At 40.8% G+C, this 24,049-nt stretch overlaps 2 protein-coding genes across 6 annotated transcripts; one reads left to right on the top strand and one right to left on the bottom strand.

Moving 5' to 3' along the window:
- Positions 1–799: 799 nt before the first annotated feature.
- nek1 (NIMA-related kinase 1) lies at positions 800–15,276 on the bottom strand. Of its 5 annotated transcripts, none has more exons than XM_018670072.2 (36): positions 15,213–15,276; positions 14,652–14,800; positions 14,448–14,544; positions 14,216–14,313; positions 13,871–13,954; positions 13,715–13,782; positions 13,523–13,609; positions 13,017–13,071; positions 12,559–12,759; positions 12,385–12,457; positions 11,566–11,717; positions 11,294–11,353; positions 10,907–10,966; positions 10,714–10,761; positions 10,493–10,573; positions 10,212–10,384; positions 10,009–10,128; positions 9,816–9,918; positions 9,021–9,107; positions 8,331–8,414; positions 8,152–8,229; positions 7,436–7,531; positions 7,116–7,319; positions 6,963–7,016; positions 6,597–6,837; positions 6,207–6,341; positions 5,915–6,097; positions 5,410–5,607; positions 5,201–5,300; positions 4,994–5,070; positions 4,688–4,905; positions 3,907–4,064; positions 3,198–3,595; positions 2,736–2,869; positions 2,495–2,627; positions 800–1,651 (listed from the first exon to the last, which is right to left on the bottom strand). In XM_018670072.2, the coding sequence occupies exons 2-36, from the start codon at positions 14,766–14,768 to the stop codon at positions 1,638–1,640; spliced, it is 4,269 nt and encodes a 1,422-aa protein (XP_018525588.1). In that variant the 5' UTR covers positions 14,769–14,800; positions 15,213–15,276; the 3' UTR covers positions 800–1,637. The 5 variants fall into 5 exon arrangements, with proteins under 5 accessions (XP_018525588.1, XP_018525592.1, XP_018525589.1 ...); XM_018670076.1 differs by having other exon boundaries at positions 14,751–14,800; positions 15,213–15,275; XM_018670073.2 differs by having other exon boundaries at positions 5,201–5,297; positions 15,213–15,264.
- Positions 15,277–16,320: 1,044 nt separating this feature from the next.
- Positions 16,321–23,934, top strand: LOC108878983 (F-box/LRR-repeat protein 5). Its single transcript, XM_018670080.2, has 11 exons — positions 16,321–16,463; positions 17,207–17,422; positions 18,350–18,445; positions 18,660–18,855; positions 19,766–19,951; positions 20,116–20,241; positions 20,888–21,042; positions 21,159–21,241; positions 21,462–22,196; positions 22,781–22,929; positions 23,360–23,934. The coding sequence occupies exons 1-11, from the start codon at positions 16,365–16,367 to the stop codon at positions 23,434–23,436; spliced, it is 2,118 nt and encodes a 705-aa protein (XP_018525596.1). The 5' UTR covers positions 16,321–16,364; the 3' UTR covers positions 23,437–23,934.
- The last annotated feature ends 115 nt before the right edge of the window (positions 23,935–24,049 follow it).

Here is a 24,049-nt window from a genome sequence, read left to right as displayed (position 1 = left end):
CAAGCTCTGTGCCAGAAATGAGTCAGTGTCATCCATTAAGACACAGTGGCAAGATTAAATTGGTCATTGGGAGCGTAACAACTCATAGAGACATGAAGATTCTTACCCCTATTTTCAGCTTTAAGCATGGCTACTGTACCCATCGCTCCTCATTATCTCCAACTCCAGCATCACTGTCTAAAAGTTGTTATTAAAATTACTCCAAAATGACAAAATAAAAAGAAACTTTGAATGATACACCATGGCCATATATTTGGGAAATTATTTACAAACTGATCAAATGCTTTCAATTGAGTAATGACAGTTCTGGACGTTTGTAGAATAAAATGATATAATTACAACTCTCTTAAGTACCACAGCATTAAAGTCATGAAAGGCTGCAAAGCCCCATTATCAAATTGGCTTGTTTATTCATATTGGAAGGATGCTAGAGTCAATTACTTGGTTATGCTCCAGCTCAGAGGGGAACACACCCACCTGTCCTGTCACACTAAATCAGATGTGCTGTGGTGTTAGAACACTGGAGGCTCATGTTATATTATTCCACAGGGACTGCATCTACAAATAAATCTCTGAGTGGTCTGTTGAGGGGCTGTGGATGAAAATAGTCTTGTGTGCTCACCAGTGGCACTGCAATCTGATGACCTGTGAAAAGCAGAATGATTTTCTTTTAAACCTTGAGAAGCACATTTTTAAAAGAAGATTCTTCCTTTAAAAAAAAATCCCTTTATAATGTAAGACAGCTAAATTGTGAACACTGATATGCCCACGCCATGAAAGAAATGGGAAATGTAAGTCCTCAGGTTCTCAAAAACATTTTTATTACTTCATATAAAGATTCACAATATTTAATTTATAACCATATATGAATTATTGTTAATATCTGTACCATTGCTTATATCATCAGTACAACTCTCTGCACTGAACATACATCTGACCTCGCTCACTATATCACACCAACAGTCTTGCTACAATTCCTTGGCAACATACAACAGTCTCACAGTAATCTTTGAATTAATCTGGGTTAACTGAAACAGTAAGAAATGTGGAAAAACGTATTAGATAACATTTAACTTCGGAGTTTGGTGAAAAGAGTTTTAAGAAAAGGAGGTTCAACTGGTTCTGAGTAAATCATGGTACATTTGTTTTGAAGCTATGGCTGAGTGTGTGACAGTTAGAAAGAGAGAGCACCTGAGGAGACCAGATCTTTGCCTGCCAAAATAAAATGCCACTGTGGAGTCTGACTGAAACCAACAACAAACCGAGACATAATAGAGTTTATACTATTAATCGGTGTGACAATATCATTTGTGTCATTTATTTACGGACACAGACTTTCTAGAGCATTTGACAGAACCTTGAAGTTAACTTTGGTTAACAAGAACATGTATGTGATAAAGCACTTTTGAATGAACACTGATTAGAAAAGAGTGTCAGGTGCTGATAGTCAAGGTATGAAATACAGCCTTGAGTGTAGTGTACTAGTTATTCATCATGCAAGTGTGCCTGAAACACTGTTAGATGCATGGCTGCCGACACTTCATGCATAGATCCTTCTGCCGATGATGTGCGTCATGGGAAGACATCAGATAGCTAGCAGATTGTCATAGCTGCCAGCAGCTCCATTGCAGAACACATTATTCATCATTATCTACAAGAGAGAGCGAGGAGAATGAAAACCATGTTGAGACAGATAATTCATTAGAGAGGCAGAGGGCATTGGGTAGACTAGCTCAGCTAAAGGTTTGGCAAATCAATGAAAGGAACCAGACATTTAATGGGAACAGCAGGCATCAGAATTGACCTAAAACCCAGAGCTGTGTCGTCTGAAACATGAGGCTTTGGTGTGATGGATAAGTGTGACTGTAACAAACAGACTACACAAAATTACCACAGTACATGAGTTTGTTCCCGGATAGCTGCCTCAATTATATTTCAAAATATACCCAGTGTTATTGCTATATGGATGTGAGCCATAAGATGCATCTTTCACAGATCTCAAGCGAGATATCTGACATTGGCATCCTCCATCCACTTCCTCTACTGAGGACTGTAAAAATAGAGAATAATTATCAAATAGAGATGTTGAGTGAGAAATTGTATCTGAAGATGCTCGCATCCTGACGGGAACTCATCAAACTCAAAGCTTTAAGTTTGACAACTTTCTCAGCATAGAGCAAGACAAAGCAGTTAGACGGTGTCAAGGGTGTGTCTCACATTTGTTTAGTCCCTTCACGACTGGGTGAAACTGCAGCAATGTGAGAAAGGACGACAGGATTTTAGAGATTAGATTAAAACACTCATTGTACTCTGAGACAGCTTTGTGTTTTGGGGAAAACCACTGAAGACAATTCAACGCAGCTGCTGTGACAAAAAACCCTAACCAGTTGTTATAGAGTGATTCAAATCAAACAGAAAAATAGAAAAGCTTCTTGTCACTCGATAGAAACAATAGAAAAGACACATGTATATACAGTTAGCTACCGCTTCTAACCTTCTTGGTATGCACCATCTGCCATCACTAGATGAAGGATGTTGGGATAGAGATGCTGGTGCTCAGTTCCCAAAATGCTGAAGACTAAACTGGAGCCCAGGTCAATATTCTCATCTTCATCTTCATGTATAGCCTGAGCAACAAAACAACAAGACATCTGTTATAAGTAATGTTCTAAAACTAACTGTGAGGTTGCACAGACACCGTCAGGATTTAGAGAGAAATAACAGACATTTACAACCTTAATCTTGTTGTAGGCTTCAATAAATTTCTCAAAGCCCATCTGCTGCTCCAGGTTGAAGCGAAGCTCCTCAAGCCGACTGAAGATGCTGTCATGATGCTCAGCCTCTCCGCCCTGGTCCTCCCCACTCCCATCTACAGAGCAGCAGGATTTATCAGTGCTCATAATACTGTTACACTCTGGGTCTAGATCACTCTTGAGATGCTTAGATGGTAAAAGTGACCTATTTTTTTTTACATGATCACTTATTAAAGGCATGAATCATCTGACATAAAATATTCATTCAAGATGTTTTCCTACAAGCTAAGTAGTTTGTGAGCTTCCTCTAAAACAATGTTTTAGCAGCAAATGTAAGCAAAAATACAACTGGTGTTTTCTCTTTAACTGTATTAAATCAATGAATAATGACTGCATTCATATTATTGTTGAAGCTTTTATTTTTTTCGCTTGCATTCCTCCTACCTGAATGCCATTCTTCATTGAGCTGGCTGTTATTACTGTGATTCTCTTCTCCCACGCCGTTGGTTAGCAACTCCCCTGCCTCCTCATCTCCAGGACTCCCATTGGAGCATTCCTCATCCTCGTCTTCGTCGTCCTCCTCCTCTTCCTCGCCTTCTTCCTCCTCATCTTCCTCTTCTTCATCATCATCATCCTCATCATCATCTACAGCCATCTGATTGCTGTCCTGATCGATCTCAGCCACTATCCTGTCAAAAAACTCTTGGTCTTCGCTCTCTGGAGGGTTTCCATTGAAGTCCCCTGCTCCGACTTCTGGAGGGCTCCTCATTAGGTCACCCTCTTCTTGCAGCAGTCTCTCCATGGAGGCCCTGATGTCTCGCAGGTCTTCATCCTCATATGCACTAAGGAACAGAGTATATTCTTATCACATACAGTATGTCATTAGCCGACTGTACTGATGGAGAGCTGGACCATTTTATGATGTAACTCTGAGAATGAGAGTGAGACCAAATATCCAACACTATTAAATTATCTGCCATCTTAAGACAGCAACAATATATTTAAAAGTACCTGATATTTTACCAACAAAGTACCGTTGTACACCGTACAACCCTGAACATATAGCCATCAGTGTGTAATTATTTATGGTTTGATTAAATCATAGGGAGAATGTCTTTGTTTTTGAGATTTCACTTGTGTCCGTTTGTCTTACTCTTCAGTCTCTGACTGGTCGTCATCTTTAGCTGCCTCATCCAGGTCCTCGATTTCCAGATTGTTGTCTGGGGCAACGGTAGCGTCACCAGTCACTGCAGGATCCTGCTGAGTACTGAAGAGACGACTGAGGTCTGGCAGAGAGCAGGTCCGCAGCATCTGTCAGCACAAAGCGAATACAGCGATATATTTTGATGGGCTGAACACTGAAAATGAAGTGACAGGTGATGGTGAAGGGTGATGGTATATCTGGTATTGTGATGCATAAGAAATGGAGAAAAAGTAAGTAACTCTTAGAAAAAGCAAAGAACAACCAAAACCTAAAAAAAGCACACAGACAAAACCTACCACATTCACATTCTGTGTGGCTCTTTGTGTGGCTATAAAAAATGTTGAGCTGGGTTCTGCAGATCTCAACACCCCTGATGAAGGTTATGAAAGATATAGGTTGATGGATGCTCTTTCTATCCTATCAGACCCACTGCAGGTTCAGACTATGTGATTAATGGTGCTGGCTCCATTCCAGACCACCCCATTAATAAAGAAGACTGAAATCCTACCTAAAAATACCACACAAGCCCTGACATCACACCAGAACAAGAACAAGTGAGAACTTCCTCCACCCCTGCATCAGCCGCTCACCTGATCACTGTTATATTTAACACAGTCAAGGATCCCATACTGTCACATGACACTTAGGTAATTACCATTATCCCTCTCATCATTAACAAGGTAATTACCAGACAGCAAAATAAAATGTGTACTGTTCGGCCTGTGATCACCTTGGGGTTGTTGGCGTCAAACATGCCCGTAGAGAGACCAATGAGGAGGGAGTTGTGGGGTTTGGAGCGCAGAGGTGAGACGGAGCGTGAGCGGGAGGCCAGAGAGGAGGATGATTCATCCACAGAGGACTGGGCTGAGAGGATTGCAAGGGCAGCAGTGCGTCGGTGGGCCGGGGAACACAACTTCATAAACAGGGGCTCCTCATACTGTGCTAAACCTGGGAAGAGGGAGGGAAGGGGCAGATTTAATTAAGATAATAATCAGGCTGAAAAATGGAGAATTGATTCACTGAACATTCATCTCACCGGAAGACTCTGTTGGTTTCTCTGCACTCTTCTCACCCTCCTTGGTGCATGTTGGTCTTTTAATGCCCTCTGGTGGTCTGTAAGTGAAATACAATTTATCTTACACTAATTGATATTGGAGTGAGTAAACAATGACTGGATTTTCATTCAGGTGTGAAAGAGCCATGTTTTTGGTGTGATAAAATAATAATAAAGATGAACACTCACAGTGGCTGTTGGGCTTCCTTCTCCCATGCCTGCTGCACACCAGCTGGGGGATGTGAGGCTTGTTTAGGTGTGTCTTCCAAAACCACTGACTCTATGTCTGCTGGAAAGTGAAAGAATTCAGGCCAGATAGGAGTGCATTACACTGAAAATATACTCTGAAATGAGGAGATGGAATATCTGATCGATATCAGATTGACTGACATACTAACCCTGAGCCTCAGTAAGGTTGGGTGGCAGTGTCGGTTTTTCTATTGTGCCGGCCACAGACATTTCCTGATATGAAGCCTCTGTTGGAGCTGCACTCTCTCTCTGAACCTCAGGGCTCTGAGCAGATGGTGTTGGCTTAGGAGTCAACACTTCTTTTGGTGTCCGTACAATCTCAGGTGCTGCTGCCTGATACGGCTTATCTGTGAAGAGTAAGGGATCATCGGTGAGTGAATATGCTGCTGGTTCAAGAGTGAAGAAGTCCTTCATGTCCATTGCCTAGTTTCAGACATATGTACTACATACAGTAGAACACTTTGCCATTTGTAGGTGACCTTTCAATTGAAATCTTGGGTTTGACTAACAGAATTTACATTGAAAGGAAACTGCCTCTTTAGCCAAATGAAGAGAGGATCCAACAGGCTTATACTGCTTTTTCAATGTACAGCACAAAATCAAGGCTCAGCCTGATGTGGTTTGTAAGAACATGAAGAGGGAGTGAAGACTAACCGGGACTGGGAAACTCAGAGAGAGTCTCAGAGATGGTGACGTTCTCCAGCTGCTGTGTGAGGGGCTGAAGCTCTGCCTCCTGAAGGACTCTCAGTACCTGAGAGTCTGGACTCACTCCCCACACCTTCCTCTGAGGTTCTTCATGTAGCACACCCATCTGTATAACTTCACCCGCTGTTTGCTCTGAGACATTACACATACATACACAGAAAGAGAAGAGACTCACATTTTCTAGGTGTCCACTGTTTTTATTTTCAAGATGTGCAGGTCACCCAGAGAGAGGACAACTCACCAATGGTTGTGATGCATGTCTCCTCTAGAGTTTGTTGGGCTACAGAGAGGACGAGTGGAACTCCTGCCTCCCCTGCCTCCCACTTCTTCCTGTCTCCACCAGAAGATGGCCTGTCTTCTGGAGAGACTGAAGTGGCTGGTGAGAGAATGTTGGAAGTTAAATATCAGTGAATGGAGTGATCACAGAATTTCTGCAATACCAGCATTTGCATGAAGTATTACTCATAGAAAGAAAAACGAAATAATTTCAAAAGTGGCTGTTTCAAATGAAAATTCAACAATCACTAAAAAAGGACAACAAGTTCACCAGGAAGTACACTTTACCAGTATACTGCATAAAAACAATCTTGTTTCTGTAGCATGAGAGGCTGGCCTGCAAAGGTTAACTCACCAGTTGTCGTGGCACAGGTTTCCCCTAGGGTTTGCTGAACCACAGGAAGTACAGGCAGTTCTGCTGCATCCCACTTCTTTCGGTCTCCGTTCGAAGAGGGGCATTTTTCTGTGTCAGACTGGTTCTGCTGGGGAGCAGGACTTGGTTCTGCAGGGGGTGGAGGTGACTCCTCAGCCTCCTCCACTGAACTCTGGGCTTTAAGGTTCTGGTTAAGTCTGCGCAGTATCTGCTTTTTCTCACTCTGATACATGAAAACAATTACATAGCATTATATTTTAAAATACTGAAACAGGGAAGATTCTGAATCAGGAAGATTTTATCCTTACATTAATTACCTAAGTGATTACTGACAACTCATACACTCACCTGGATTACTGTAACAGTCTCTGGCTCAGGCAGGCTTTCTTTTAGTGGTGTAATCTGTCAAACACAAAATGTAAAATTGATATAGCCAAGAAATACATACTTCAACAAAACACATGATGTAGGACATGAATGACTTTGTAAATATATACTGACTGCTCCAACATTCTTCAGGGCAGCAGTCATGGATATAGCTGGGGTGGAGGGTTTGGATGCAGGCAGGACTGGAGCTTTGGCAGCTGATTCTGGCTGAGAGGGACTGGGCTGTGGAAGAGGACTGTCAGAGGTAGTTGATACTGCTACTGCTGCCGCTGCTACGTTTCCTGCTGCCATGCCAACCTTCACCCCCCGAGCTGCGAGCTTCCACAATACACAATACCCACGATTAGATTACACTTACACTAATGCACCATTAAGACCATGTAATTGTATTGACAAAGTAAAATTAGGGTGAAACAAAGAATGAAAGAGCTTACATGGTCCTCCCAAGCTCTCTTTTCTCTCTCATATGCTTCTCTCCTCTTCTTCTCTAGTTGCTCTTTCAGCACAGCAGCACGGGCATTTGCTTGGGCCTGGCAGGTACATATACATATAAATGACGAATAATGAAGCTATGGTCAATCTCTAATGTCTAATGTCTAAATCATCTAATGTCTAATCATCTAATCTTGTTTCATCCAGTTGAAAATGTCACCCATCAAGCTGCTGTTTTATCTTTCAGGATTACAGGCTGTACAGGCTTAATTACTCATCACACTCTCACCTGCAGTTAGAAGTGACAGCAGCAGCACAACTTGGAGCTCTGAGAGGTGTGACAATGACAGCCTTGTATTATTTTTTCTACAGTGGTTGCCAGGTAGTTGCAGGTAGCATTGATTATAGGATTGTACAGCTCGCCTACAGAGCTCATACTGGTCGAGCAACTACTACATCTCTCTAACCTTCTAATTCCCTTTAAAACAACCAAGGAAACAAGTCACAGGCTGAGGTAGTCAGGAAGGGTGTGGCTTAGACTGACATCATCTTTCTCTGCATTTGTCATGATATTCAGTGTGTTTCAAAATCTTACAATCCAGGTTCCTCTGTGAAATATATTTGAAACATATTTTGATAAGAGCTGTGTAAATATAGTTATTGCATTAAAAGTTGTATATTATGAAATGCAAATGCTTTATTTTCCTTGTAGACTCACTTTTAAAGTCTCTATCTTCTTTCTCCTGAGCTCTGCCTCCTCATTGGACTCCTGGCTGTCTGAACCATCACTGTCATACTGAAACAAACAACAACAGCCACGAGGCAAACACGTCAAATAAAACTGAAAACACGTTCATGAAAGGTACTCTGAGAATCGAACAGTGAAGAGGATTGTACCTTCTCTCCTCTCAGTCGGGCTTTGATCTGCTGACGCTCATTGAAGTTCAGCAAGCGGATCTGCCTTAGTTTCTTCAAGTACTCCTGAGAACAAATACAGAAATGTTACATACTGTATGGTATACACACCTACACGGACACACACTAACAGAGTTGGATGTGGACGCATTGATATCTGCAGTTACATTCAAACAAAAAAAAAAATGGCATACATAGGTAGCACTTATAAAAACCAAAGCTTCATTCAAAACGCAATATGATGTTAGCATCTGCACATTAAAACATCATCCATTCACAGAGTAGAATAACATGTTTTGCAGTTACTAGTGCAATAAAGATGTATACATTTATGTATTCCATTCAAAGCAAAAAGCTGCAATACACACTGCAAAACTGAGGTGTGAGGTTATTCAAAATGGGACAAAATATACAATAAACAAACAAAAACAATGGTATTTACTGTTGTGAATAGTAACAGCCATAACTGGGATAAATAAACAGTGGAACAACAGCTCACATTGGACACTGGAACATCACACATTATGCGAGGAGCAGGCATGGGTTTGAGCTGCCGGGTTGAATTATGGGTGTGTCAAAGGGAGTTTTGTGCAGACATATGAGACGTGCCAAGCCAGACGTGCCATGGGTGAGGTGGAGTGCAAGGCTGGGCATTTGAGCCTGGGCTCCTACCTCCTCCTCTTTGTTGGCTCTGGGTCTCCTGCACTGAACCGAACCAGCCCAGCTTCCATACATTGCAGTCAGGTTTTGCCGGGTACCCTGTTTACCGTTCAATTTAACCACACTTTAGAGGTGTCATGAGTTGGGGCCAGGAGATATTTAAAGCTGCATTAATTAAAATTTTTATATTAATACTGAATCAAATGGCTACATGTACAGTCAATGGGGCCACTCATTGTGTTGAACCCACTGAATTATCTCTGATGTCTTTTAACCTTTTTAGCGTATTGTTTTGGTTTTACAAAAAAAACTCCAAAACAAACTGACAGCAACAGTTTATGGTTTATCTGATGGGTTAGGTTTGGTCCACCAAATTCAGAGAAAATCTGAGCTTCTTCCACAATGTATTTGAATTTTTTTTTTTATGAGCTCATGCTGATGGTGGACTTTGTGACTTTCCATGGGGTTGGCAGTGAGAACCATTTGGTATCAACCACCAAACCAAAACTATGAGATGAAAGTGGCTTAAGGCTGGTTGATTCTCAGTGGGTTTGGAAGTACTAATTTAACAATGCACAGAGTTGTTTGATTCAGTGTTAATATGATAAACATTGCTTAATGGAGCTCCAACATTCTTAATATTTGAAAGAGATACGTCAGGGTCAGGTTTAAAGACTGCCCATACAAAACCACACCCAGTAGTGAAGGGTCGTAATCACTATGATGGAAAAGGTTTGGCATTTCAGTAACAACATAAATACTCAAATAGGTTACCCTTAAAATTCCACTGCAAGTGACATTACATACCAGTTGTCCCTCAGCACGGACTTTGTTGAGCATGGCTTCTCTCTTACGCTGTAAAAACTCCTCAACCTGGACAGTCCGGTCAGCACCCATCTGACCATGCTGCCTGGAAACAAAATTAGATGCTGAATACTACTCATGTTCATGCTGTGACAAGAGATGTGTAGCATTATTTACTGATTAGAGAGAGACTGACCTGCTGATCTGGGCTTTTATAGAAACGAGCTGCAGCCTCTGAAGTTCTCTCTTAATTGCATCATGGTTTAGGTGATGGGAAGGGCCATTGGGCAGCACCGGACCAGCAGCAGCTGGTACACTTTTTACACACGGAGGCAATGCCATTAAAACAATTAATCAACACATCTAAACTGCCTAAAAAAAGAAGACATCTGAAGTTACCGAATAGGACTGCCTGGTCCTGCAGAGGATCCTTCCCTGCTGCCGTCTTTAGGCTTAGCCATTTGGTCCAGAGCAGCATGGTAATGTTCATAAGGGGCAGGAGTAGGACCCTGAACAGAGCCTGAGACAGGGGGGCCAGCACCTGCAGACCTCTTTCGACCACCTACAAAACACTGAGATTACAGGAAGAAAAGTTTGTTGTGTGTATGTATGCTATATTTCAAGTAAAAGATGGTTTGAGTAACTCTCAGTATCATAAAAAGGAAACAGGTATCCAGTACCTTCCTCTCTGGACTGCTACCTCCACTAGAACTCAAGACATGCTTCCAACCTTGTTCTCTGGCTTGGTTTATACGATTGATCTGTAAAGATCACATGTCCATGGATTTTTCCAGTTTTAGCAAGAGACATACAGTACACTGACTCTTTCAAATGTAATGACTTTATATGTTAAAAAAAAAGAAAAGTAACTATATTGACTGGGCACATATTTACCACTCACCTTTTCCTTTTCATATCTCTTCATTTGTTCTGCTTTCAACAGGAACATCTGAAGACCCCACAGATAGAGCAACAGCAAAAAGTGTAAAAATTAAGAGCTGATATTCCGACTCATCACTACTCACTAATTAGTAATTCATTATTACATGACTACTTATTACTCATGGGTCAGACCAAACCCATCACATGCTCACCTGTTCTCTCTGTTTCCTTTCTTTCTCAATCAGCTCCATCCTTTTCTTTCTGATGCCATCCTGCAGCATGAGGCAAAAGCATGTCAATCAAAAACAGGCACCTTAAAGAAACCCCACTTTGAGGCAAGAGGCAGCAGGACTGCTGTGTCACTGGGCAGGCAGACGAGGAGGGAAAGGTCAGTTAAAAGAGAAAATCAGGCAGAACACTCCATATAGAGCCAGGAGCAGATAACGGGTGAAGATAGGAATCAAGCGTTATGAGAGGGAGAAATTTAACTAAAAATGCTGGTAGGAACATACACACACCATCATGTGTGTGTAAATGAGTGAAGACAAGGGAGGGGAATCCAACAGTAAATATAAGTTATGTGGGGCTCTCAGCTGTACCTCATGTTTTTTCCTTTCTTCCTCGTCCTCTCTTCTCTGGAGGGGTGCTGGGAGAGGGGCCTGAGCAACATATGACACTGGGGTTCAGAGGTTGCCAACACACTTGGATGTTAAAACAGACACTCACACACTCAGATGGGAGAGGCCTCCGACATGCCAGACTAGGAGCTCAACATCAGACAGAACGTTTTTACACCCAGAGCAAAAAACAAATACATAAATAAAAATCAAAAATAAGAGCAACTTGTCATCAACTTCAACAGCCTACTAACCGGTTTATGCTTTACAGCTGGTTTTCTCTCCGCAGGCTTTTTGGCTGCATCTGACACCTTTCTCACAGTTAAAGGCACTCCGTATTTGGTGGCTGGTTTGGTAATCTTTTGGGTTGGGGCGAGTGGTATGGAGCCAGGGGCAGGACGCTTGGCTGGTCACACAAAGAAAAAACAGCAGAGATAGTGTCTGGTGACTATGCAATAGATACTGCAAATGAATAAATAAAACATAAAAGTTATTGTAATCACCTGTTAATCAGTAATCATTAATTTATGTAAATCACGTATGTCATCACCCTGGTAGCTAAGGCTAAGGCGCTGATCATGAACCGCAACATCCCTGGTTCAAGTCCAGTTAGGGATCTTTGTTGCACATCTTTCTCCCATTGTTTGTGATGTGGTGCTATCAGTGATCTGTGGCCCTGATAAAACTGCACTTTACCATTAGCTTTTTTGTTTCGCTTGTTTATAATATATAAAATGTCAAGAACAATTCAAGACCAGATGAAGAAGGTCTGGGTGGAGGCCAACAGTCCTCCAATACTACAGCTCCGTAACACATAGTGCACTTACTAAACTACGCTCACCTTACAGCAGTGTAAAGCAAATCTAGAGGATTTCAACAAACACATTTTCCTAAGTGTAAACTCCTATGCATAAGAATGTTAAATATTCTGATGTTGTGACTGGTATTGGTATTTCCAAACAAAATACTGTTCTATATGAATCACTTGAGAGATACTATACTCATAAAATTTGTATTGAGTCCTTGAGTTTTAGCACACCTACATGTCAATGTCAGCAGCAGCAGCAGCTTACCTGGTGGCCCCTGCAACACACCCACTTTAGGCTGCTTGTGAAGAAAATTATGGCGGAATTCCTGAGCGATGAGCTGGAATGAGTAGAGATGATTTTTAAAAAAAAAATCTGAATACAGTGAGGAGAACACAGGATTAGGTAACGTCAGACTGTATAAAACACAAACAACTGCACCTGTGGTGTGAGGAACCTCTCTATCCTACAGGACAGGAACGGTTTGTCCAGGATGCTGCTGACTGAAGGCCTTTCTCTGGGGTTGCGTTTAAACAGCAGTGCCAAGAGAGACCGGAGATCTTGGGAGTAGTGAACAGACACGGGAGGGTATGTGCCACGAATTATCTTCAGAACTAGGTTCTTCATGTTACCAGCCTCAAACTGAGAAGAAACACATGTTCATTACATATCAATATATACAATTATATCTATATGCAATTATGGCATGATTATAAATATAAAGAAATGATGCACTCAAGAAAGATGACCCATTCTTTGAAACTTAGCTTGCCTCGCTTATACATACAGAACATATAGGAGAAAAGGTCGAAATCAGTATGTGAAAGAGCACTTCAATACTGCATAAGATACATTAAATTTACATGAATTAGTAAACAGCTCATACACTGTATACTTACTGCATGCTTAAGAGTGCACATTTCATACAGGACACACCCTAGGGCCCAAATATCACTGCAGAAGGAGGGAAAGTGGGGAAAGTGAGGGGAGAGAGTATACAAATGGACAGGCAGGGATAAGTTCTGGGGTAGGTTTACATTCATCCAATAATGTGTTAATAGTCAACTGTGATGCTTTTCCCTACTAGGAGGAAAAAAGGAATTCACTGCTGAGAACTTAAATATTTCTTAATCTACTTCATTGGTTGTGCCTAAAGTGGATTAGATTACCTGCACGTGTAAAATAGGAAATCAATACTAGCTTCCTGCTGTAGATATACACAAGCAGGTTCACTCAATAAAGAGGAGAAATGATACCTTTACATCACCCAAAAGCCACCAACTACTCCTGCATGAATCACAATTTGATGGGGGAGAGTGCTTGTCCCCTGGATTACAATTAAATATTAATTTTCACCACAAACGAGACAAACACAACATGGTGTTCCAGAGCATCAAGATATTACCTTTTGTTGTTGTATGGTTTATTTTCGCAGATCTCTGGCGATAGATAATATGGTGTACCTATACATGTTCTTGCCAGTTCCACAGTGCTGAAAATGAGAAGATAATGAAAAGAAAACTGCATTTTGCTTTACAGTTCCCAAATCTCAGCTTTACAGAGATCTACAGATCTATTCCAATGACAAAGTACGTACCTGTTCAGCACTCTGGCAATTCCAAAGTCCCCAAGTTGCACAGTCCCATCTTTTGTCAGAAATATGTTCTGTGCAGACATTATGAAAAAACATATTTATTATTCACATTAAATGACTAATTAAATGAATAAGATAATGTGCTGCATGAAGCAATACCTGTGATTTGATGTCCCTGTGGAGGATTTTTCGATCGTGTACATGCTTCAGTGCCAAGCAAATCTGCACAAACCAATCCAAAATCTGGGCAAGAGGAAAGATAGTAAACTCACATTACACAGTATTAATTTCCACTATCAACATCAAGTCTAATGACTGAAAAATCGAAGGAAAACATAGAAACGTTAAAATAGTCTAAATATGTGTGAAAGACAAGTACAAAGAAATGGAATAGCACCAGTTAATATGAGATATTAATGTGATCTACATGTTGAATGCTGTTACAGCCTGTCAAAAAGTAAAGTCTTAAACATTAGTGACTGTTTCAAAGAGTCAGTTGCTTACTTGCTCCTCTGAGAACAGTACTCCTTTCTGAGAGTTGATCTTCTTAAAGAGGTCTCCTCCCTCACAGTAGTCCATGACAATATACAGACATCCTCCCTCTGAAAAGAAGTTTATAAGGCATTCAGAGTCATATCATCTTATATACATTAAATTGTGTGCAGGATACAATTGCACTGGATTATCTCTGTGGTTCTTTCTGATAATTGCTAAGATCTTCAGATCATGTGAATACCTTCAAAAGACTCCTTATACTGGACAATGTTGGGATGACTCATTTTAGCAAGGACAGCAACTTCTTTTCGAGATTCCTGCCTCTCCTTACTTGGCATCTGTCAAAATAAACGGGAAAGGGAATGTGAAAGGGCAACATAGGAAAATGGAGCCCACTTTAATGACCACATGTGAAGTTTGAGGAATATTTCACACAGGAGCTGACCCCAGATATGCTAATCTCCTTGATGACATATTGGCGTCCATCCTCTTTCGATTTGACAAGGATGGCCTTTCCAAATGAGCCTTCCCCAATTTTCTTCACCTTTTCGTACTTGTCCATGTTTGTAGAATCACTGGCTCCTCATGCTTGGTCTGCAAAGAGATCAAGCAACATGCTGCAAGGCAATGCTCGAAGTGATGAGGCTTTTATCATGAAGCTGCGGATTTAACGGCGGTGGTTTTGTTAAAAAGGCAATAATTGTTTCATCCACCACTGTCAACGTCAGTAAGCATGACTGTGTCATCATGTAAATATACAGTATTGTTAGCTCCACCAGGCTGTGCTGTCAGAAATAAAAGGATCTCTTGCCTCAGACGGGCTGTGATGCTGAGAGACAACACACAATATAGTATGCTAACGTTACCGTTACATAGCGGCTACACGAAGATAGCAGACCACCTTACACAAAATGCATACCCTGTGCTTCCAGGAAATGCAGAAAAATGTGATATTCGTAGCTTACTGGGTGTGTAAATATAATTAGGTAGCTAATACATGGCTTACCATTAGTCTTTTCCGCTGCCGTCTCATAGAGGGTATGGGAAGTGCTACTGCCCCTCGCGCTCTCTATCTAACTACAGCTCTCTTTTCCTGAATTTTCATTGGCCATTGTCATATTTCTCGATCGTCAATTGGTTAAAACAGCTGTCAGTCATCTCGGTGAATGACGGATTTAGTCTCCACCCCAATGGGACTGTTGCTGTGGTCGTTTTTCTTTCCATAGCAACCACAAGCCGACTGAAGAAGTGTGGTGACAGTGTTTTCGGCCTCCTGAGCCGTAGTCCTGCACTACGTTTCATTCGTAATTTAAGTAGTTTAGGCACAATTTCTTATTAAATAGCCCGAAATCTATATACTCTATACTCTACTTGAATGCGTATATACTTGAATGTGTAATAGTAGGCAAATAGGAACTTCTGAAAACAAAATTCAGTGTTAAACTTATCTTGAAATTTAACTCTCAGAACAGTTAACTATTTCAACTGCAAGTTTTAGACAAGAAATAATCTGTATTAAATTCTATTTCATCGTATTTAAATACAGAAAAGAAAATCAATAAAGTAAGAATAGAGTAGATTGAGTGAAACAAGATCAGCAGAAAATTAAATTAGAAGTTATATCTAGTAGATGTTTAATAGAAAGTATGCATGAAAACGAGAGACAATGAATAGCCTTTAGCAAAGGAGACATCTTAAATGCAGCTGTGCAAACATATGAAATACAAAAGTACAAAAGTAAAAAGCAGAAAACTATTAATGTACTATATATGTAGTAACTGAAAAACGTGTAGGATATGAGAGCAAAAAGTACACGGCTTGTGTACTGTGCCTCTACAGATGGTCCTGTAGCTATACACAATTGCCCTGTCAGTATTCTTAAATCTAAACGCTAAAATATGTGTAGATTATTCAACACTCACTTCTCACTTTATCAAGATGTTACATTCAAAGATATATGTAACGTATGTAACTAGTGTTTTAACCAGTGTGTCTTGAAATGTGAATGTTTTTGAAGTTCTTTAAGACACCTACACGTGTAATCTTTTACTGTTTAACCTTAGATTAATTAGCCAATATTTATAACTTATGGTCACGTGAGTCGCTCGCACACGCCTTCTGTTTGGATTGTATCGCAGACTGTGCAGATGACGCACTGATGTTCAGTGTGAAGATGGCTCCTTTTCCGGACGAGGTGGATGTTTTCACTGGCCCACACTGGCGAATGAAGCAGCTGGTGGGCCTATATTGCGAAAAGGTGTGTACAAATATAAGTTGGTGGTTAATTTGGAGTTTATCAAAGGCATACATGACGGTGTGTGGCTAAAGCACGAGTGGACGCCAGATAGCACGCTAGCTACCTTGTGTCTAAAGCAGTCAGGATTGAGTCAGCCGAGGCAGGTTGGACAATTGTCTCACGACTGTGTAGGGGCGGTGGTGTTTAGACTTGTGAACGTGAAGTTAGCGTTGTATAGATGTGCTTACTGAGCCAGCACGTCCGTCCATGTATTTGGTTGCTCTGATAAAACGTCAATAACCCATTTTCTACCCAGCTAGGACTTGCTAACTGTTTTAGCTAGCTTGACTAACTTACAGGATAGCTTGCTATGCAACATATTTAAAGTATCACAACGCAATTTCTAATGTTCCGACAAACCTTATTACAAATACAATACGAAGAATTTGCGGGATATCTTGTCAAAATTGGACTAACTTCACAGTACGTTACGTGTCAGATAAGCCCATTTTGCTACACCAGCTAATGCACGGCGGGTGTGTGAACGTAATCACGTACACAGCGTACTGCTGTAACATTACATTCTGTGCCGTAACGGTACCACAACTGTTGTTTCTGGGTTTACATAAGAAATGCCATTCATTGTGATTTTAATACCACCTCGAGAGGCGTTAATGACTGTATTTATCACACGAAAATCAATAGACACACAAATGACGTAACATTTTATAACAAACAGCTGATCGTTTTTTGTTTTTTCACAGCTGTCAAAAACCAACTTCTCCAACAACAATGATTTCCGGTCATTTCTTCAGTCACTGTGTGCCACCTTCAAGGAGTTCAAGATGCACGAACAAATTGAGAACGAGTACATTATCGGCCTGTTGCAACAGCGCTGCTGCACTGTGTACAACGTGCACTCTGACAACAAGCTCTCAGAGATGTTGTCCCTCTTTGAAAAAGGGCTGCACAACGTTAAGGTAAATATGCATCAGCATTTTAAAGAGTATTTTACTGTCATGGCCCCTAACTGCACTTGTTGCACCTTTTAAATATATAGCTTAACAGAAAAAAATACTAGGCTTTACTTAAGGGGACATCATATATGGGCTCTGCAGAGCTCTGCATAACACACTGTTATTAGAGTAACTATTATGTTAACCACGCAAACACTGTACCACTAAGAGTGACATCAGAATTGTTATTTTTCATGTATACATGTGAACTGTGATGGAAATTATAGTCATTCCTTTTAAATGTAGGGTAATCTATATCAAAGCTGTTGGACAAATTGTAGGATGCAATTACATACGATTAGTTAAAGCTAAGTGTTTGTCATAATATTATGGAGTTACAGCGTGCAGTTTTATTTAATAAGAAAAACTGACAAATGCTGAAAGAAGTAGGCTGGACTGAATAAGGGAGGGCTATTTTTGTGATCTGCTTAACAGGAGACAAGAGTTATTGTTCTCTCTCAAGCCATGGGCAAACCCAAAAAATGGGCTCTCCAGAATGATGCAATTGTGTAAATCTTAACTTCCGCTCTGCCCAAGTCAGTTTATAAAACAGAAAAGAACATTCTTCTGCTTTGAATTTAGATCCTGCACTCTGTTCAAATGAAAAGATGTTTCTCCTCAGATAAATAATACTGTGCTGATAATTTGTTTTATAGTTGGAAGACTTTATACTGAATTTTCCTCAGTAGTTAAACAGACTGTTCGGAATATTCGGTTTGACAAGGTTATACAACATGCTAAAATAATCCAGCTACTGCTAAGGTGGGTGACTACTCATTTTAAGAAATTTAGTTATGAAAAGACGGAACTACTAGATGTTGTAGATGGGCTTGTACAGAAGTCTCAACTGCCATGTTCTTCCATGTATTAATAATTGTTATGTGTTTTTAGAATGAATATGAACAGCTTAACTATGCCCAGCAGCTGAAGGAGAGACTAGAGGCTTTCACACAGGACTTTCTGCCCCACATGAAGGAAGAAGAGGAGGTATAAGAAGTTCACATTTCTTCATGTTTTTAATGTAAACATCTTTTAATTAACTGATTTCTCAAAGAATGGGTAAGACTAAATTGTTTTCACAAACATCAAAAGTAAAAGCAGAAGGTCAAGCTATGGAAATTTATTTCAAGAATGTGTTTATTCACACCCCAGGAAATTGCACTATTTCAAACTGGTTGTAAACTAAGGAGATTCTTTGCAGGTGTTTCAGCCTATGCTTATGGAGTACTTCACCTACGAAGAGCTCAAGGACATCAAGAAGCAGGTGATAGCACAACACTGCAGCCAGCAGCAGTGGGACTGTGCTGCCGAGGTGCTGAAGGGCTTCAGTTTGTGGAGCCAAGCAGAGGAGCTGCAGAAGGCCTTTAAATATGCTGATCACGAGAAGACAGATTATGGTTAGTGAATATACTTACAAATGTTAAAACTTTTTTTTCTAGCTGGGAGTGATCATGAAGAAATGCTTAAATGTTTATCATAACTGCTTTGAGGTTCTAGCATATGTGAGCCTTGAGTGGAGCACTATCTCCAGGTGTCAGTATCACTAGTGTTCATTCCATAACCTGATTTCAGCCAGTAAATTAACAATTCATTCTCCCAGTTATTCTGTGTACAGAAGTCTGTACTCTTTTCAAATGTAGGTACATAAATAATATTGTGACAAGGACAATTAGTGACAGTTTTAATATGTTATCAAGTAAAAATACCAACCTGGTTCCAGCCTTTAAAATGTGACAATCTGTTTTCTAAATACCTTTGAGTTTTTGACAGGGGGTTAGTTAATGTCTGAAGATATCACTTTGGGCTCTGGTTATTTGTGATTGACATTTGTAATACTTTGGTCAATTTATAAACAACTTACTAAAAATAGCTGTTTGAAGAACAAATGGAAACCGTATTTTGCAGAACTTGCAGTGAAATAGGTCTTTTCCCAGCAGTTTTTAATTTGTCAAAAGCAAGACATTTGTTACTAATGATATTAAACATTTTTCGTTCTATTCAAGTGTCCAGTACACCACAACAGTGTGACAGTGAGCTCGCATGCACAATATTTAGAGCCTGAGACTGGGGCAGCTACGTGGAATTCAGTCAAATCATTTTTATTACTTACGTCTGTAGTTTGACTACTGTAAAATGTCCTCCTTGAAAAGGTCCTATGTGCAAGCAGTGCAGTGTGTTTTGACTATAGAAGTAATTAGCGTCATGAAAGGATAAATTGTTTTGGAAAGTAGATGACATTTGTAAAAGGTGCATTGCATAATTGTGGTATTTGAGTTACAAGCCAAGCTCTTTTGTCTTCTTCCCCAGAACTGGAAAAGAAGAAGGATTCTTCAACCCACATCTCTCAGCTCCCTACAGAAATAATGCTGAAGCTGTTCCATTATTTGGGCCCTGAAGACCTGTGTCGCTGTAGTCAAGTGTGCAGCTCTTGGACAGAGCTAGCTAAGACAGGCTCTCTGTGGAGGCATCTCTACCCTGTGCGCTGGGCCAGAGGTAGGCTGCTGAGAGCTGGTGATTACCTTAAAGACCAAAATATTGTTTAGTTCACTTCGTTATCCCTGCAAATTAAAATCACACTTGTTTGTATTACTGCATTCACTGAAGTGTGTGGTGGTGGTGTTGCCCTGCTGATAAATGTTTGTGTATCTCTGATGTAGGTGATTATTACAGTGGCCCACCAGGGGATCTTGACCAGGAGCCAGATGAGGAGTGGGTGAAGAGTCGGCAGAACGAGGGTCGGGCCTATCAAGAATGGGATGAGGATGCTGATGTTGATGAGTCTGGTGAGGTTTTGTCTTCACACCTCTGTTAGTGACTAAAACGATCCTGTATTACAATACAGTTTTACAACTTATATTAATGTATCACTTGGAGTATGTAAAGTTCTTTTCAGACAGAAGCTGCCAAAAAAGTGTCATTTGGGATGTGCTATTGCTAGTTTCAAACCCACTCATCTTGTCTTTAGCACGCTATTAAATCACCAGTTTATGCCACAGTCAAATATTTGTTGACACTGATAGCTGTAAATGAGTTTGATCTTACCAAAATCTGTAACTGTGAGTCCTCAGTAACTGTGCCACCAAAAGGCATGTGTGGCTGTCTTTGACACATAGAAATGTGCAAGAGTTTCTGATTGGCTATCCTGTTGATACAGGGTAATAAAACCATAGTGTGATAAACTAAATGTGTTTGTCCATGATCCTTAAACAAGGCACTCATGTATGCTCACATGCTCTTGCCCTTCATTCACCTTTTATGAGTTTGCACTAAACCTCTAGACTTAAGGCTGAACTCTGGCATAAAGGTAGTAAACAGACCTGCGGTATAGTGACTGGCAGTGCCCAGTAGTCCGTTCTCTAAAGGTAATGATTAAAATTGGCTCTGTATCTCTAACTATATCACCTATGTTGCTTTTCATTGTCTTTTCAGATGTGTCCGGTCATAAAGTGGGCTACATGGAAATCAGTACTGCTCAGCGAGAGAAGAGGCTTCTGAATGGGATTATCCAGAACCTTCTGCCAGCTGTGGGTCCATCTGTCAAGTCCGTTGTTCTGGCATACAGTTCTACGGTCTCCAGTAAAATGGTATGTGATGTAAAATCTTTATTTTTACACTGTAATCAGACAGTACTCAATTATTAAGCTTGTTAGACAGAACTGTCTCGTGAATACGAATGTTGACTATATTTGTCCTTTTCCAGGTTCGTCAAATCCTCAGTCTCTGCCCCAATATTACTCATCTGGATCTGACACAGACTGATGTTACAGACTTTGCATTCGACAGGTAAATATTAAAAATGACTACAGAAGAAACATAAAGTGACTTATGATTATACACAGTAGCTATGATATCACATATATAACAAAGTTCAATGTACTAGATCCACAGCAGCTTAAGTTGCTTAGTTGTACATTTGCCATTTGCTCAGGGCCAACTTAGGTCGATCTTTTTTTATGTATAGGAAACTCAGTACTGAGCACTCCCTCTGTCCTCCCTCTTACAGCTGGTCATCTCTTGGAGCTTGTCTCTCTCTGGAGCACCTGGATTTGTCGGGGTGTGAGAAGATCACTGACCACACCCTGAAGAAACTGTCTGTCGGGCTTGGCGACCTCACATCTTCCACCTGCTACGACAAGCGCTCAGACCGGCGAGCCAAGCTTCTTAAAAGCTCCCCAGTACCCATCAAACTCATGGATGAGAGAAACTTACATCCAGTGGGACGGAAGCGGCAGGCCATCATTTTCAAGCATGGGACTGGCCGTTGGGGTGCTGCCTGCACACCCACGCAAGTGTGGGTCCTGGACTCCTCAGACCTTGCTGATATCGAAGATGCCGCGGAGTGGAGCCGTCATGGCGGGATGTCTCTTCCTGATGCTGAAAGCCTTGTTGAGACACAGCTTGTGGGAGGCTCTTGCTGCTGCAGGAGAAGCAGGAGGCATGGGCACAGGACTGGCTCAAATACCTCCTATTTACATCAGCAGTACGCCATGTCTGGGGAAATGTTCTGTGGTCACTCCACCTGCTGCACTAGTGACATGGCCCTCAGGACTTTTGGTGGGCCCCAGTGCGAGTCAGGCACCACCAGAAACATCACTGCAGATTTTCGGACTAAATGCCCCTCAATTAGGGGTCTGCAGTGTGTGGAGCCTCAAAACAGGACTGACCAATCAGAGGCAAAGCGTTCACTGAGATTTCTCAGTCTCTCTGGATGCTATCAAATCACTGATTTGGGCTTGAGGTAAAGATCATACATTTTTTGTTTTGCCAACAAACTAAAAAACATGCTCCTTATATACCTGAAATTGCATGATTTTCCAAACTTAGCATGTTCACATTGGTTTATTTGGAGGTTAGAAACTAATGTGATGCAGTGAGATGAACAAGTCGTCTGTGATCATATGTAAAATGCCACATTTTGTCAGAATGCACTGATGCAGTTTCAAAGCAACATTTTAGTGGTAACTGTTACTGTCTGTGTCAGCTGAAAACAGAAAATGGTGTAATAACTTGTGAGAATGTTGTCATTTGTGCAAGTACAGCCTCTTATCTTGGCAAACTCCTCCCTGCTAGACTGCTCACCTACACAGTTTGGATGAGATCCAGTATGATTGCGATTCATGAAGCTACATAAAATGGAGAAGTAGAAATCCTCATCAAATTGTGTTTATTGGGGAGAGAAAGGCTCTGTACATTATATTTGTTACAGTCAACAGCCTTGTTGGGCTAAGACTGGATTATCAGTGTCCATCTAGATGTTCCCACGGTTGGTATGTACGTTGTTGTACCTGTAATGATGTTGCATTGCACTGCATTATTTTTCAGGGCTCTGTCTCAGCGTGGAGGGCTTCCTGTCCTGGAGCATCTCAACTTGTCTGGCTGCCTCTTCATCACTGAGGTGGGGCTGCAGGAGCTGGTGTCAGCATGTCCTTCCCTCAATGATGAACACTTCTATTACTGCGACAACATCAACGGTAACACAAGTGAAACTTGAAGGGGTCTTTTTTTTCTCCTAAACATAAAATTGTACATGTTTATAATCTAGTACAGTGTTCTGAGGCAGGCCTGTGTTAATGTTGAACTGTATATGGAGATGTCAGTGAATAGAAATGATTTGTTAGTTGACCATTTACACTGTGTGGCAACTGTAACACTAACCCCACTCACATAGCATGTGCCCAAGTGTAAGTAACCAATGCTGCTGTGGTGGAAGGTAAGTAGGCATTACAGTAGCCAGTATGATGCCTTCAGTATTCATCGTATTCAGAACTTAATGTAACCAGTTGCATTTTATCTATTCATTTTATACAGTCTGTAATTTTATAGCTAAAAAAGAAAGTTGCGAATATTTTTCAACTTGACATGCTGTTCAGTAAATGACCACCGTGTGGTGTTTCTCTCCAGGTCCTCACGCAGACACGGCCAGCGGTTGCCAGAACCTACAGTGTGGCTTCAGAGCCTGCTGTCGCTCTGGAGAGTGATCCTGCCAAGCAACACTCTCCTAAAATGTCACATCTCCTTTTTATTGCACTTTATCCTGGGAATACCATTTGCTGTATTTTGTGTCACTTAAAAATGTTTCTGGATGAAACTGTAATTTTGCTCCTGTTATTTCCATTTCCATCTATATTAAATGGAATCAATCCTTTAGAGAAGGAAAACAAGGGGTGATAAAAGATTTGAAGCGTTTGCAAATGTACATCCTGGTTCCTTTTTTTTGGTTTTGAAAAAGTAAAAACTAGAGAAACATGAACAAGTAAATAGTGTTTTCTGTAGTTTAACTGTTTTGTTTTTTCACTAAAACTATACTGATTTATGTAAGTCTGCTTCTCCCCTTGTTTAGCTGACCCATTTATAATCAGCGTAGTGTTAACTGAATGACTGTGGCATCACAGTGTTTTACCTTTTTTTGTTTTTACCTTAAACAAGCTTTGTAATTGTAATGTAATGGAGAGGGTGATTAAACAGGAGTGAACTGATCACTGCCTCCTCCTAGACTGATGCTGACTGTTGTGAACAGTTGTCACGTCGATTCACTCACACACACACAGTGTATAGTGTCACATATACACTCAAAACATTATGACCACTCGC

The sequence above is a fragment of the Lates calcarifer genome, linkage group LG17 (assembly GCF_001640805.2).
Source record: "Lates calcarifer isolate ASB-BC8 linkage group LG17, TLL_Latcal_v3, whole genome shotgun sequence".
In the NCBI taxonomy this organism is placed as follows: Eukaryota; Metazoa; Chordata; class Actinopteri; family Centropomidae; genus Lates; species Lates calcarifer.
The sequence above is the reverse complement of the archived record's forward strand: the minus strand, read 5'-3'. Positions and strand labels throughout refer to the sequence as shown.